Source organism: Babylonia areolata, chromosome 2 (assembly GCF_041734735.1).
Source record: "Babylonia areolata isolate BAREFJ2019XMU chromosome 2, ASM4173473v1, whole genome shotgun sequence".
Taxonomy (NCBI): domain Eukaryota; kingdom Metazoa; phylum Mollusca; class Gastropoda; order Neogastropoda; family Buccinidae; genus Babylonia; species Babylonia areolata.
This window is the reverse complement of record NC_134877.1, coordinates 31,170,509-31,187,136: the sequence shown is the minus strand read 5'-3', so window position 1 is coordinate 31,187,136 and position 16,628 is coordinate 31,170,509. Positions and strand designations below refer to the sequence as shown.

The window sequence follows — 16,628 nt, the reverse complement described above, 5'->3', positions numbered from 1 at the left end:
GCCATGATGTCAGTCATTATTAATGTGATTGAAAGGTATAAGAATACAACACACTTGTTCGGATGATAAACAAGCTGATGAATTTGCATTACCAGTGTGTGTGTGTGTGTGTGTGTGTGTGTGTGTGTGTGTGTGTGTGTGCCTGTGTGTGTGTGTGTGTGTGTAAGCATGCACACATACCTCTACATCAATAAAGAAATATAAATCCACTGGTTTATATGAAACGGACCACAAAACAAAACAAGTGCAACTTCAGTGAACTGACTCACTATCGATGACTCACCAAGATTAAATTGAATGATCAGTCTGCCATGACCTAAGTGACCAAAGCAACACAAACAAAATTACACTCCTTTATTTACATTTTCATCTTGACTGACATTCATGCATGTGAATCAAACTTGGCTGACATTCACGCATGTGAATCAAACAATACAAAAACACACCTCAGAGCTGTGTGTCTCTCTCACTACATATTACTCACTAACAAGCCAACTGGAACACATGCTCTCACAGTCTTTAATGTACATATCTGTATCTTGGGCAGAAAAGTAACAATCTGGATTTCTGGTCCCCAGCACTATATTCAAACAAACAAAGTATATAAAATGGAAGGAAAATTGTTATGTCATATTGACATTCTCCTTTTCCTGGCACATTTCAATTGTTGCACAGGTGGTGTGTTTGTGTGTGTGTGTGTGTGTGTGTGTGTGTATGAGTGCACGTGTGTGTGCATGTGTGTGAGGTGGAAATAAAGACTGCTTTATGCATTTGCTTGAGCATGCATGTGTGTGTGTGTGTGTGTGTGTGTGCGTGTGTGTGTGTGCATGTATTTACTGTCTGCACCGAGCGTGTAAATGCATGTGTGTTGGTTTTTAAACTATCTTGCTAAATTTCTGGCAAACAAACCAATAAACTTAGCACAGTCACTGGACTATTCTGTTAAACTAAACAAGGAGCAAAATCCGATATGTGAATTTTTTTGAATTTTTTTTTTTAGCCAAAACAGATGAGTATTCAACACCAGTGTGATGCCAACGCGAACCCAATCATTTTTTCTGACAAAAAAACTTACACTTCTCTACAAAATAAAAATCCCTGGTTCAGAACTGACACAAATGCATATTCGCACACAAGCACCAGGAATGCATGTACTGTAGCTGTGTTATGTTTTCGTTGTCATTGAAGCCCAAAGGCAGGAACATAACCAGATTGATTGTGGTTTTCACATAAACCAATGGCTCTAAAAGCCATTCTTCAGCAGTATCTTCCTTTCTTTATGCATATCATATAACACATGTGAAGTTCATTTGAGAAATATGTGTGTCTCATTTCTTCTCTCTGTGGTGTCAGTACGGGTGTGTGCCTTTGAAGGGAAGAGTGGGCAAGGACATGTGTGCAAATGTATGTATCAGTATGTATGTATGTATGTATGTATGCATTTGTGTGTGTATTTATGTATGTATGCAATGTATGTATGTATACATGTGTGTGTGTGTGCTCTGTGTGTATGTATGTGTCTTGTGAGTGTGTATGTGTGTGTGTATGTGCGTGTGCATGTGTGTGTGTGTGAGTGTGTATGTGTGCGCACTGTGTATGCATGTATATGTGTGTGTGGTGTGTATGTGTGCGCGCGTGTGAACAGACAGCAACTCAAAAGCCACACGAGTGGAATATACACTGATATGTACAAATGTCCATAAATTATAAAGAATGTGAGAAATCTGACCATTCTAAGCCTTTCATTCGCATCCTTTCTAAAATAACATTGCTTCACATACTAGGATTAACATGTCCTTCTGAACCGTACAAACTGATGGCACATATGCTGTAGTGCTGATCATAAATGGGCAAATGCAACACCCACACATACACTTGCACACATATAGCCTTGTTCCTCTCTTCTCCTATTTTTCATACTTAAAACAAACTGCAGTAGTAATCACTGTGTGATTAGGCTGCAACATCATAATACACCCAAAAGCCTTGCGCAAAACATGCTCAGTACCAAATGAACTAAAAATGAACCACATAAAACATCACAGAAAGTGTTGGCACCCTGTATTACAACTGATGAAATAGATTTATTTTTAAAGGACATTACTCAAAATTGTGAAGGGTCCAAATATTACAACTGACTGTACAAGAAATATATAAAAGAATGCTTTACCACATGACACACAACAAAATACAACAAAATACACAAACATAAAACAAAACTTTTTTTTTTTTAAAGATAAAAGTAAAAGCTGTATGCAGGCTTGACCAGTTTCCAATATTTCAGTCACCAAAAAGTATGACCAGATAACACAAATCTTTGCATAAAAAAAAAAAATGCATTCCACACACATTATCCAATGCGCAAAACCTACCTGTATTTTGCTGCATTTAAAAGAAAATCTTTTACTTTTCCCCTCAAACAACAAGAACTTCAGTCAATGTACTTTATATAAGCTTAAAAATCACAACATAACAAAACAGAAGCCAGGGAAAATGGGAAAAGAACCAGTGTGACAATTTCTTTTTATACATATATATACACCAGTCAGTCTACGAACCCATATTGAAGATGAGGGCCAAAGGGAGGGTGGTGGTGGTGAAGTAGGTTGGGATGGGGAGGGGAAAGCAAAGAAGCGTTAATTAGACAAATCAACCATTCCGAATATACCCATATGTGTTTCCATAACATGTCAAGGCTAACCATTTATTCTGGAGTCACAATCATTCACTGATGAAACTTGATCTGTTCAGCACCAGCAAATTAAAACGGTTTTGCTGAATCCACTGTTGTCCACAGAAGAAAGTGCGATGACCAGTCAGAACAATGAAGATGAAGTCACAAGTACAGTGTGGCTAAACTGAAGACTAAGGCAACATCATCTGGTATGCACTGCCTCAAACAACAAATGAAATACCTCAAAAATGTACAGCAAAGCTATGCACAGAAGGCAGTATGCATTACTGAAGACTGAGCTACATCAATGTTATTTCACTGACAGGCAGATACCTTCCTAAGGATCTTCTCAAAGCTTTTAACATTCTTTATAATTCAGAATGAATTTTCTGAAGTTAAGCACACACACACACACAGAGGAAATTCTAAGAGATTATGTTTACTGAACACATAACCTTTATATCATTTTGCTAATATTTTGCACAGCCAACAGAGGGCATGTCGCAAAGGACCTTCTCAATGATCCTCAGATCTGAGGAACCTACGTCATCAAAATTTTGCTAAGAGTTTCAGAACACTAAAACTCACTTCCTAAACAATCATGCCTGCTTAACTTGTTCAAAAATTCTTCTTGGAAGGATTAACAAATCTGGAAGTAAATCTTATGAACTCTAGACATAAACAAAAAAATGACCATGTGCCAACACCAGCAATGTTTATAATGGAATATATCAACACTCAAAGGAAGCATAAGTAAGGCCATCAGGCCTAAAGTATGAAAGCCAGTGGAATGAAAAGATTGTTATTGTAGTTGATCATTTGTCATCACAAATGATCTTTCCTTTTCATTAACCCTACCTACCCTAAAGTGTCTTTGACAAAACACGAAAACCATAATCCTGACAAATTTAGCTTCTATACCACCTGCATTGCTGATAAAGCTATACTTAAATGTGCATTCACACACACATGCATTGACATCCAAATTAGGATGAGTGCACAGTCACACTGAAAAAGGTTAAACAAAAAAACAAAACACCACTTTTTGCATCAATTTAGTCAAATTTGAAATGCAAAACAAAAACAAAAAACAAAACAATAAAACACTTTTTGCCTCAATTTCGTCAATCCTAACTAATGCTACTCTGAAGTAAAACAACTATCTATTGCAACAACCCCACCCCATTCTCCAAAACATACTCACTGACTCGATCACATTCAGAAAAAGACCACCCAGTCCTTTGACATGACAACAGTGAAGATCAGTAAGCATCACTGTCAACCAGTCTACACCACACCACAGGGGTCAGCATCTATACATGGCAGGAGGAGACAGAGAGTGAGAGAGACACAGACAGAGAGAGAGAGAGAGAGAGAGAGAAAGACAGGAGTAAGTAGGAAGTGGGGGGGAACCACCCTGCACACTATGTATGATCGACCGAATCGCCCGTCTTGGCAGACTCCTCCGAGTCGTCCGAGTCAAAGTCATCGTCCTGGGCATAGGAGTCCCGCTGAGGCTTGGCGGCTCGCAGGTGAGGGACGTGGTCCTTGCCGTCATTGGGCTTGTGGCGCTTGGGGCTGGGCTCGTCCTCCATCATCACCGCCTCAGAGTTTAGGCGCACCATGGGCGGTGCCTCCCCGCTCTCTGCCGAGGCAGGCTCTGCGGAGCCTGCCTGGTCCACTGTGGCTTCATGCGGCATCTGTGGGAACAAAAGGGGGTCCAGGGTTCAGTCAGACAACTGTGTTGAAACAGTCAACATCCAGAGAACAGGTCAGCAGTCAGTCAGCATCTGCAGCATGGGTCAGCAGTCAGTCAGCATCTACAGCACAGGTCAGCAGTCAGTCAACATCTGCAGCACAGGTCAGCTGTCAGTCAGCATAAATCAGCAGTCGGCCTCTACAGCACAAGTCAGCAGTTAGTCAGCATCTGCAGCACGGGTCAGCGGTCTCTCAGCATCTGCAGCACAGGTCAGCAGTCAGTCAGCATCTACAGGTCAGCAGTCAGTCCGCATCTGCAGCATGGGTCAGCAGTCAGTCAGCATCTACAGGTCAGCAGTCAGTCAGCATCTGCAGCATGGGTCAGCAGTCAGCATCTGCAGCACAAGTCAGCAGTCAGTCAATTTCTGCAGTACAGGTCAGCAGTCAGTCAGCACAAGTCAGCAGTCAGTCAGCATCTGCAGCACAGGTCAGCTGTCAGTCAGCATCTGCAGCACAGGACAGCAGTCAGTCAGCATCTGCAGCACAGGTCAGCAGTCTGTCAACATCTGCAGCACATGTCAGCAGTCAGTCAACACAGGTCAGCAGTCAGTCAACATCTACAGCACAGGTCAGCAGTCTAGTGACACACAGCACAGCTCAAAGCTAAGGTTCATCTGGGAACAAGAGGATTGATGCAGTCATGTGGGTGCTGCAAAATTCAACATGTTATAGGTCAGCAATCTTAACTATCACATAAAGCGCAGATCACAGGTTCATCTGGAGCCAAGGGTTGATTTAGTTACACAGGCGTTCCAACAGTCAATACCTGGTACTTAGGTCAGCAATCAAACACATCGCAGTTCACAGGTTTATGTGAAGAAGGGGTTGATATGTGTTGTGTGGGGTGTTGGCTTATAGGCAACACATCCTGCTAGGAAGCAATAGAATCTGAGTGCACTGTTTCAAATCCCTCAGTTGCCAGTATTTTCTCCCCCTCCAAAAGACCCTCGGTGGCGGTCTGGATGCTAGTAATTTGGATTAGACAATAAATCTAGGTCCCATTTGCAGCATGCACTTAGTGCACAGAAAAGAACCCACAGCAACAAAAGTGTTGTCCCTGGCAAAATTCTGTAGAAAATATCCAGTTTCATAAAAAAATAAATATATGTGCAGACAGAAAACAAAAAAAAAAAAAAAAAAAAAAAAAGGTGACGCACTCAGTGTAGTGACACTCTTCCCCAGGAGAGCAACCCGAATTTTACAGAGAAATCTGATTTAAGTGTGGTTGTGTCTGTGTGTGTATACCTCTCTCTTGTTTCAGAGAGTATATATATATATATATATATATATATATAGAGAGAGAGAGAGAGAGAGAGAGAGAGAGAGAGATGGACAGACATAGATCTTCTTTCTCTCTCTCTCTTATATATATATATATATATATATAGACAGAGAGAGATATACATATAGAGAGAGAGAGTGAGAGAGAAACACACACACACACACACACACATACAACTCAATGTCTTACCTTTTTTTTTCTTAACTCTTTCTAACAAAGCCCTTGGGGCAAAAATTTGAAGAAACGTTTTAAGAAATAAATTTCATATGCAGACAGTGAGTGCAGAGTTTTTATTTTGCGTGTGTGCATGTGTGTTGTGAGTATTTGTCTTCCGTACTGCTTGTGTGCTGGTATTCAACACTGATTTCTCTCAAAGTGAAAGTGACAAGATGTTTTTAAAACTATCACATCCCAAGTTACTTACCAGCATAGCAGGGGCTTTGAACATGTAGCAGAAAGGGTAGTGCAGCAGATTCAGGAAGGAGGCAGCATAGATGTCGGCATAGCGTATCACCTGGGACGCAAAAAAGGTCTGTCGCGACCCTGAGGAAGAGAAGGGGAAACACCAAAACATGAATAAAAGCTCTTCTGTACTTCCTAGCTTCAGCGTATATTTATAACCTGTGATAGTGGTAGTGAATTCATATGCGCGCATGCACGCACGCACGCACACACACACACACATGCAAACACACACATGCACACACAAATCCCTTAATTTCACTGCTGGCTCTTCACCAACAGAAAACATTCCGTATCCTCACTTACATGTGACTGGATACATTTTGCATTTAATTTTTTTTAAATATCCCACTGTTTGATCACTGTCTGTTGTGATCAAAGCCTAAACATAACCGACCCTGAGACATGAAACACTGTATCTATCTCAAATTCGATATATGATACACTTAAAAAACATAAAGAAAACAAAACCAAACATTTCAGACTTCTACTTTGGATGCTCAACTAAAGCTTCTGTAATTCCACAAATCTATATCCTCTTTGTCTAAAAAGCAGCAAAGAATGTGCAGATATATCAAAGCCACCAGATCAGCATACAACAGACTTACCACTGCGGAAAAGGCTGCCCAGCTTCCCATAGGACATGTCCAATTTGTAGGCAACATCCTGCGGGAATTGACAAAGAACAGAAAATCAAACAAGTGGCAAGTTTGGAGGACGGGCAGCAGTGGATCACAAATTAAAATGAGTTCAGTTCAGTTTCTCAAGGAGGCATCACAGCATTCAGACAAATCCATATACGCTACATCACATCTTCTAAGCTGGCGCCTGACCTGCAGCGTAACCCAAAGCGCATAGTCAGGCCTTGAGGGGAAATAAAAAAGGATACATAAACAAATAAATGGGTAAGTTACCAAATTAGATGAATTAAAAAAATTTAAAAATAAATAAATAAGTCAAAAAGTGAAATGAAATAAAATAAAAATAAGTAAGCAAACAAATAAAGAAATGAAATGTATACAGGGAAAAATGAATAACAATGACAATAATAATAGATTAATAAACAAATAAGCAAATAAACTCAAATAAACACACAGACATACACATTCACTGAAAATGAAATGAGTATTACTGCACAGCCTTAGTACATATACAAATCTTTGAGAAATCTTTCACTGTTCTTTGCAGAATATATGTCAGAACAGACAATGAGCACACACCATAAGTCTTTTCTTCCAAATTCAAGTACATTTTTCTTGAAATAGTTTTGACAGCTGAATGCTTTTACTGCATACAGGTACATCCATGACCAAAGCTGTTCAGAAACTTTACACCAAGAAGGGTATAACCAATAGAAAATGATTTGAGCATGAAATCACGAGAAGGCATAGCCACCATTCAGTTATCAAAGGCATGCAAACACACACACACACACACACATACACACACACGCACACACACACACACACACACACATCCGCACACACTGGCTAAAGGTACTTACTCTGAGAGAGTGCTGAATTTTGGTGATGTCTGGAGCTTCTACAGCACTGCTGTCCAAAAACCTGTAGTAAAACAGAATGACAGGACCTCAGTGTTCTAAACCATTTCTGATTCAAGACAGGGCAGTTATTTCACATCTCTCTCTCTCTCTCACTGACTCCAGACTATACAAACAAGCAGATATTCTTCCACCAATCCCAATGTCACATGTATGAAAAAGGAATCAGGATGCACAAAATTGTGATAGGGAATGCACCACCAACATTAATAGAAAGATATCTAATCAATCCATCAAGAAACACAAACAAACATTCCACATCAAAATCCTAAAGGTTGATCTTTTAAGTTTAGTTGGCATACTCAGGCACCTACCTGTGGAACTCACAACCAGAGATGATTAAAAAAAAAAAAAAACCACCACTGTCAAACCACCTTCAAAAAACATTACCTATCCCACCTTATGCCAAAATGTTTGAATCTTGTTCATCTGTAGATACTGCAATTGCTTGTGGTTGTTTTACAGTTGCCTGTGAAATTCTCCCAACTGTTCTTTATATCCATGCATTACTGAATATTTGCCTTCTTGTATTTGCTATGTCTCATCTTATGAAGGCAGAATATATATATATATATATATATATATATATATATATATAGAGAGAGAGAGAGAGAGAGAGAGAGAGAGAGAGAATTATGTATATCATCATATGTCAGTAAGTGTATATATATATACATATAAACAACCATACATACATATACATAAATAAAATATACTTATGTGGTGCAGACTCCCCTTATAATGGGCTCTAAGCACCTAACATGAAACCATGAAACAATACAAATATAACAGTACATAATAACATACTTTTACACATGAAAAAACAAACATATATGTGTATTTATATACGCCAAGACAATACCACAAATTGCAGATATGAACAATCACACACACACACACACACACACACACACACACACACACACACACACACACACACAGATCATATCAAACAAAAAAAAATTTTTTTTAATTAATCTTTTAAGAAAGACATTGAACATGATCTGTCAAGACATACTAACACTGAGTGACTAAGTCTTGCTTACAGATATAAGATACAATCGTTTCAGACTGTGACAATAGATATTGTCCTCTCTTTACCTCTTCTGTCTTCTCCTCACTTCCCTAACCTCCAATCAAACATACTCACACACCTACCTGAAATAAATGACTCTCTTTCTTCTTTGTCTTCAAAACAAGATGTGCAACAATATCACTCAATAACCCATTTCAGGTTCATGTGTAACATAAAACAAGAGCAACAGACAAAAAACAATACCAGCATTAAGATAAAATCACAATTATTATCACTGGGCAACCCATATGTTGATCAAGATTGTAAGAAGTCAAATTCTGACAGATAACTGACAGCATAGTCCCATATTTCAAATGGGCCCCCACTCTTTGCACAGTTCTTGACAGAAACTGATAAAAACAAGTAGATGGAAAGTAGAAAACATGCAAGAGAAGAAAAAAAAATGAATTACAGACATGACCATACACTAACATCAAAGATAAAATAATGTTTCAAACATTTATAAATCAATGTACCCGAGATAATAACAGAGTATTCATTACATAAAACAATCTGGAATGCCCAATGCAGAAATAGCTAAAAAAAAAAAAAAAAAATTAAAAAAACAACAAAAAAACAATATATATATATATATATATATATATGTGTGTGTGTGTGTGTGTGTGTGTGTGTGTGTGTGTGTGTGTAAATATCAAGAAAAAAATCATGTCGACTGACAAATCAAGTGGACTACTTCAAATAAAGGTTTATTCACATTCAGAACTCACCCAATATGAGGTTATGGTTAGGCAATTTGTAAGTGGACCACACACACACACACACACACACACACACAGTGTGATACATGGATAAAACTGGAAGCAGTTGTGCAAGAAGACACACATGAATGGAACTATATGAAGTCATGGTTCAAAGCAGAATTTGAAGCAATTGTGGCTTGCAATTTAAAGAAAACACCTATGACCACAAAAAGCATAATAAAAAGCAGTAGAAGTTAAGGCATACACATTGCCAGAAGACACTTCCAAAGCAGAATTACAAGCAGTATCATGGTTTACGCTTTGCCAGAAGACGCAAATAAAGCAGAACTGAGAGCAGTAGGTCTTTACACTTTACCAGAGCAAATTATACTGAAAAGCTGTCAGTACTTACCGCCACCCTCTCTTTTGGTCATTCCCGTTACCTTCTGTCACTTCGAAAGACCTTTCCACAAACCACATACTATGTCAATTTCAATTTCTTTGGATGAGGGCCTTTCATACCCTTTTAACAATCACCTACAATGGGATTTCCTATAACAAAACCTAAAACAATGCTCACCACTACTGTTCTTTTTTTTTAATTTTTTTTTTTACTGTTGTATTTGTTACATTTTGACACTTTGAAAGACCTTTTGAAGGGCTTTTCACAAACCAAACATTGAGTCAGTTCTCATGCCCCTTTATCATTCAAAACGTACAGTGGAAACTCAAATAAATTAACCAACGAAAAAGTGAAACCTATCTTTGGCGTTAAAAAAGCAAGAGTCTTCGGCTGAACACACACAATCTGGATAATGAACTTACTGGCCCATAGAAAGGTCTATTATGGTCAGCTTTCAGGTCTGACACTTTTTTTTTATGTCAATCAGGTCTGACACAACCAAATCAACAGCTCAGCACGTGATTACTGATGGGATCTCCACTCCCATCCCAGATTTGAAATATACAATGAACCTATTTCAAAATGTCTTACCAATGATTTTCTTCAGTGGAAGGGCCACTGGTGAGTTATTTCCCTTCTCACATTCTTTGCAGAACAAACTGACCCTACTCCCAAACACAACTTGGGCACCATTATGCATAGTTTTGCCCCTAAACAGGAGCAATGCCCAAGTAAACATTGACAGTTGAGGCAACATGTCAGAAATCTATGCGATCAGTCAGTTTTTAATTTTCAAATGATCTTAGAACCAGTGCTACAGCCTTAAAACCTCCCAGGCAGGAATGCTGCAAAGACTATAATCCATGCGGTGCTGGAAAGGTTAACCTGGTCATTGCTTACATGATGGGTTAACCAGTCAAACTGTATTTGCAGCCATACTGCTACATGAAAGGTTAACTCGTAATTAGGCTTTCAAGAATTTTCCTTCAGCCAGAAATAGAAATTGTGTTTTAACTGATGTTCAACCAAGAGTTAGGCAAGCAAAGGCAGTTATGATGACCCAGATTATACTGCAGACACCAACTGTTCTGAGAATTGAGGCACAGCACAATCCTGAAAATGTTCAACCACTTCATGTCCATAAAAAGGGAGAAAAGGCAAGTGCCATCAGGACTACAAAGGCATGTCAAAGAAAGGAAGTGGAGGGGGAATGGAGATGAGGAAGAAGGGGAGATTAGTGACTTTGATGACTGTGTTTTCAAATTTTCTAAAATGTGTATCGTCTTAATAGTTTTGATTATGTTAGTTCAGTCACAACACTTTGGATACCAGGACTTCATTTGGTTTGTTTTCTTTGTTTACACAATTTTTTTGTGTTGTTATCTTTTTTGTTGTTGTTGTTGTTGAGAAATTCATGATGATATAGCTATGTTTTACGTATCAAGAAATTATATATATAAAAAAAGGAAATCAAACAACTAAACTATACTTCAATGTTCAGTCAGCCCAAAATCATATCTGCACATCCCAATTTCTAAACTACTATCAACCGAAAGCCCAATTTCCTAAAAAAAATAAATAAATAAATAAAATATTTAAAAAAAAGGGGGGGGGGATTAGGGGGGCATGATTTGCATTCTTCTGACAAGAAATGCAGTCTGTTGAATTTTGTATACATTTATACCCATTTTCACTCAAAATTCCCTGGCAGAGGCCCTGTGGCAAGAGTTGTGTTTCCTTGGCAGTGAACACATTGATGTTCCTTTCACATTTGCTGGAGAAAAAGTGGCAATTTTGGTCAGAGGACGTCGGTGTCAGAGGAAGGATGAACATAAAACAAACTCCCCAACAGAAATCTGATGGTTTTGCATGGTTTCTGAGACAGATGTAGACACTACCAAGACATGCATTTGTTCCAATGATAGGTAAGTGCAGAATACACTGTGTGATTACCCTGCCTCCCTTCTCAGATTGAATTGTAGTACTGCGCCTGAGAATAGACACAAATGAAGCCAGAGAATGACAGAAAAGTACTGATAAAATGCTCATGCACAGAAGATTGGCCCAGAAGCGCATTTTACATTGAGGTAAATTTCTGTTGAAAACTGATAAAGGTTCATCATCAGCTGCACAAGGCCTGCCTGTGAAAGAGACATTTCTGTCAAAAGCACACATGTCCTAGACGAAGACATGCAAAGAGACAGTGCAAGGTCCCCTCTCATATGTCACTTCTGAAGTCATGTCTATGAACTACATACACACTGCAAACACAAAACAAAGAAAGTAGAACAGCAGAAATAAAAGCACAGCCTACAACTATCCAAATATTCTGCATTACAATAATAAAGACGACGTGAGAGTTCTAACTGGAAAGGCATTATACTCAGTTTCAAAGCATTCAGGAGCAATGAAAACGTAGCAAACATAAAAACACAACCAACTACTATCCAAATAGTCTGCATTACAAAAACAAAAAACACAAAAAAAATGACGTAAGAGTCTTACTTAGCAAGGCATCATATTCACAATTACAAAGCATTTTTACACACAAACCATGCTTAGTTGCGCCAATAAAAGGGGGGAAAAAGGAAGAGAACAACAACCACATGCTCATTAAAAAAACCCAAAAAAACTGAGCATCTGAAAGTTCTCAACAACAAAAAGCAAAACCAAACAAACAAAAAAAAGAGTTACAGCTGAAAGCAGCAACAACAAAGACATCATAAAACACACATCGCTTCAGCGTGACTCACTTGTAGATGTCCGAGAGGTTGGCCTCCAGTGTTGTGACCTGCTCAAACAGGTCACACTTTTCAGTCCAAACTCGCACCTCCTGCATCAGTTCTGGGATGATGAGGAATGTTCGCCAGCCCCGGATTTTCTTGGACTTGAGAATGTCACCATATATGTGGTCACCCACATACAGGACATCCTTGCCTCTCGCTCCCAGAAGCTTGGAGACCACATCACAGGAACCTATACAAACATAAAATCACATTACTGGAGCTATACAAAAGGCGAACAGCACGCCAATGATTAATGTCTTTTGTTTGTTTTTGTAATTAAGATGTCACAAGAAGCATGCAATCAATCAACAGCACAATTCTGTTTCTGAAACCTCTTTAGTCACTGGTGTGAAAATGGCCTGATTAATGCAAAAGGAGTGAAGCAGAGCTCAACCGCTGAATTAAATATTACTATAAATCGCTAATAATGATCAAGTGATGGAGAGTATAAAGACAACCTTCAGCTGAAAAAAAGAACATGTGATATGACCCAGTGGGACATGAGCAGGTTAGGAAAGTAGAGGTTTAGGAAGTGTAAAGGGGTTGGCAGAATGTGGGAGGGGTGGAGGGGGTGGAGTATACTATTAGAAACGCCATTGCAGTAACTCGTATTCTTGTTAAGTTAAACTGTTAGTCAGCCTTGCAAGTAATGATATTGCATATCTACATTATGATTTTTGTAACTGCGAATCCTGCATTAGTTTTTTGCAAGGGAAACACTGGTACTTCCAAAACAATTTCTAAGTCTCATGCAAACTCTTTGACATTTTAACTCAACACTGATATCTAAAAAAAAAAAAAAATCTCTTAATCTCAACTCCTCCAGAATCCCCATGATGTACTGGATAACAGTGGGAAGATTCTGATTAAATACAACCAGACTATAAATTTCATACCAAAGTATTTCTATGACTGACCAAGAGACTGATCAATCATTCTTTGTTCATGATTTAACCAGTTTTGTCATCAAATCAATAGCTGAAGAAAAAAAAACAACAACTAAGTTTGATTAAACTAGCTCTGGCTTTAGATAACGCCTGTGTTTTACAAAGCCTCACCTCCAGAATACACTTCCCCTGGCTGGAGGGCTCCTTTATGGTGGCCTATCTGCCGCGCTCCCGTCTCCTGTTTCATGAAACCAAAATAATACCAACAATAAAATATTTATGATGTGCACTCCTGAAGAACTAGTGCAGAGCCCTGTGCACTTCTCAAGAAGAGTAATATCAAAACACACACTTAAGTTTTTGCGTATAAGTTTGAATGTCAAACAAGGAAATACTAATGACATTCTTTTTAATACCCTGGACTAATCTTAAATGGGCCATTACTAACAAAACAAAAACAAACAAACAAAAATTAGTATCTTCCAACACACATATTCCACATACAAATATGTCTGAAATTTAAATGTTCCAAGAATATTAATCTAAAATAAAACTGATTTGGATGCATTGCCAGAAAGTGTCTCAGTCATGAGCTGTAAATACAAAACAAAAACAAACAATGGACAACCACTACATTCCTGTTTGACCACTATTTTTAGAAAAAATTTTTTTATAAGTATCTCAAATGAAAGGAAACAAAACCATCATCAATAGCAACAACAACAATGGCAACAAAGGGTAAATACCTTGTCAACTTTACACAGTACTGTACCATAACAACAACAATAGCAACAAAAACCTGACTACTTTGTCAACTTTATGCAGTATTGTACCATAACAAGAAGCAACAGCAACACAGAGTCACTACCTTGTCAAATTTATGCAGCATTGTTCAGTAACAACAACAACAGCAACAAAGTGACTACATTATCAACTTTCTGCAGCATCATACTGTAACAACAATAGCAACAAACAGTCATAACCTCATCAACTTTATCCAGTACTGTACCATAACAATAGCAACAGCAGCAATAGCAACAAAGAGCTTATACCTTGTCAACCTTGCGCAGTATTGTACCATCAGCAAAGAACAAGGGTTTCATGGCATCTACCACAACACAGTCCCAGTATGACGTCCATTCTTTCTTCTGCCCATCCTGTCCAAACGTAACAAATACATGACAATGTTGCTTTTGTCATAACTGTAACATACATACATATATGTGTCATCTTTTCCCAAAATGCTTTCATAACTGATTCAAAGCACTCAGAACTGATTCAGCTTGTGCAGTTCAAATGAACATTTCACGCTCGTTCAAGCATTTGTGCAAAATTATTTTGAATTTTGGATTTATTGCACTCTTTCTGTCACAAAAGAATTCTCTGTGTGAAATTCAGGATGCTCTCTCCAGGGAGAGTGCGTCACTACAGTGAAAGTGCCACCTATATATATTTTTTCTTCTTTTTTTCCTGCCTTCAAGTGTACTGGTTTTCCTATCACAGTGGATTTTTTCTACAGAATTTTGCCAGGGGCAATACTTTTGTTGCTGGGGGTTCTTTTGCGTATGCTAAGTGCATGGTGCACACAGGACCTCTGTTTGCTCTGTTTATCGTCTCATCCAAATGGCTAACATCCAGATAACCACTCAAGGTTGAGTGGCGGGGAAGAAAATATTGGCGTTGTCACAAGGCCAACACTCCACTAAACATTACCTGGAAACATGCCATTCCACTCATTAAATAATAAGGGCATTTTATCTTGAATTCATCTTCCTCATCTTCTCTTCAGAACATACCAGCTAATGTTGTAGACGTGCATGTGTGTGTGTGTGTGTGTGTGTGTGTGTGTGTGTGTGTGTGCATTCATGTGAGAGAGAAACAATAATAGTTTCAACAACAATGCAGCAAACCATCATTAGAGAAGAAAATGAATATGCAACCACTTATATTGTTTCTAGATGAACCAAAAAGAACTGTAATCTCACAGTCATATGTTCATTCCATCATATTTACATGTAGATCTCGAGATCATAATTATATAGAAAATAATTCCTGAGTCAACAAGACTTGCATTCTCTGAGAATTTCTTTTTATCTCCCTTGTAGAGCTGCTTTTTTTGTGAGCCCTCTGTATCTTTTTATCAATACATCAAAATGAAGGGGAAAAAATGACTGTACATACTGTATGTCTACTTACAAACAATAACATTCTTATAATTTCATGCTGACCAAACAAAATCACTCACCTCTCCAGGGTAGTCCAACAGATAGTTCATGATTTTCTGCAAACATCAAAAAGCCAATGCTCATGTTAATGGTCAGGTACTGTTAACACTTTTAACAACATTAAACTTCATACAACACTGTCATGAACACAATCATGCATGCCCCGCTCACTCCTCCTAACAACACCCTCCACCCCACCCCACACACATGCACAACATGCATACAGAGAAACAAATAGACTGAAGAACTGTAAGAGGAACTTGGCTAAATAAAATATTAAAAAAGGGGGGGATGGGGGGGGGGGGCATCAAACATGACAAAAACGAATCAAAAGTCACTTACATTGGTGTATTCATAATCACTGTTGGTGATCAACACAGTCTTGGCTCCATGCATCCGAAGTCTGTTGAAAAAAAAAAAGCAGAAAATAATTACATATGAATTATGATGAGATTTCAAGCTTACTCACTTCTTCCAAGTAAACAAAAAACAAACCCACCAGTTGCCACCTACCACACCTCCCCCTCCTTTAAAAACAATATAAAAAAAAATGAAGCACATCATGTTTTGTTATTATATTGATCATGAAATGAAATTATCCAAAATATGTATCATCAGTCTATCCTTGTACTTCACTTTTGGAAAGGTTTTAAATAGAATAAAAAATCTGGGGTGACCTTTCCACAATTCAAATTATGTGTCTGTGACTGCCGTCTATGGCTTCTGTGTTGTTGTTTTTTCTCTCTCTCTTTTTCTTTTTTGTTTAATAGAATATCAGAATGATAAATAGAAGTAATCTAGTTGATTTCATAAA

General features: G+C 38.3%; 1 protein-coding gene across 2 annotated transcripts in view; it reads right to left on the bottom strand.

Annotated features, from left to right (window-relative positions):
* Window positions 1-97: 97 nt before the first annotated feature.
* The window catches only part of LOC143300215 (cytosolic purine 5'-nucleotidase-like), a 40,691-nt gene continuing 24,160 nt past the window's right edge, over window positions 98-16,628 (bottom strand). The window contains exons 10-19 of one of the 2 annotated variants that reach the window (XM_076613786.1): window positions 16,157-16,217; window positions 15,835-15,870; window positions 14,642-14,746; window positions 13,761-13,827; window positions 12,670-12,892; window positions 9,926-9,976; window positions 7,681-7,741; window positions 6,785-6,842; window positions 6,139-6,257; window positions 98-4,374 (exon numbers count right to left, since the gene is read on the bottom strand). In XM_076613786.1, coding sequence (XP_076469901.1) covers window positions 4,099-4,374; window positions 6,139-6,257; window positions 6,785-6,842; window positions 7,681-7,741; window positions 9,926-9,976; window positions 12,670-12,892; window positions 13,761-13,827; window positions 14,642-14,746; window positions 15,835-15,870; window positions 16,157-16,217 — 1,057 coding nt within the window. In that variant the 3' untranslated portion in view covers window positions 98-4,098. The remainder of the gene's footprint in view (window positions 4,375-6,138; window positions 6,258-6,784; window positions 6,843-7,680; window positions 7,742-9,925; window positions 9,977-12,669; window positions 12,893-13,760; window positions 13,828-14,641; window positions 14,747-15,834; window positions 15,871-16,156; window positions 16,218-16,628) is intronic. The other variant, XM_076613796.1, reaches the window with a different exon arrangement.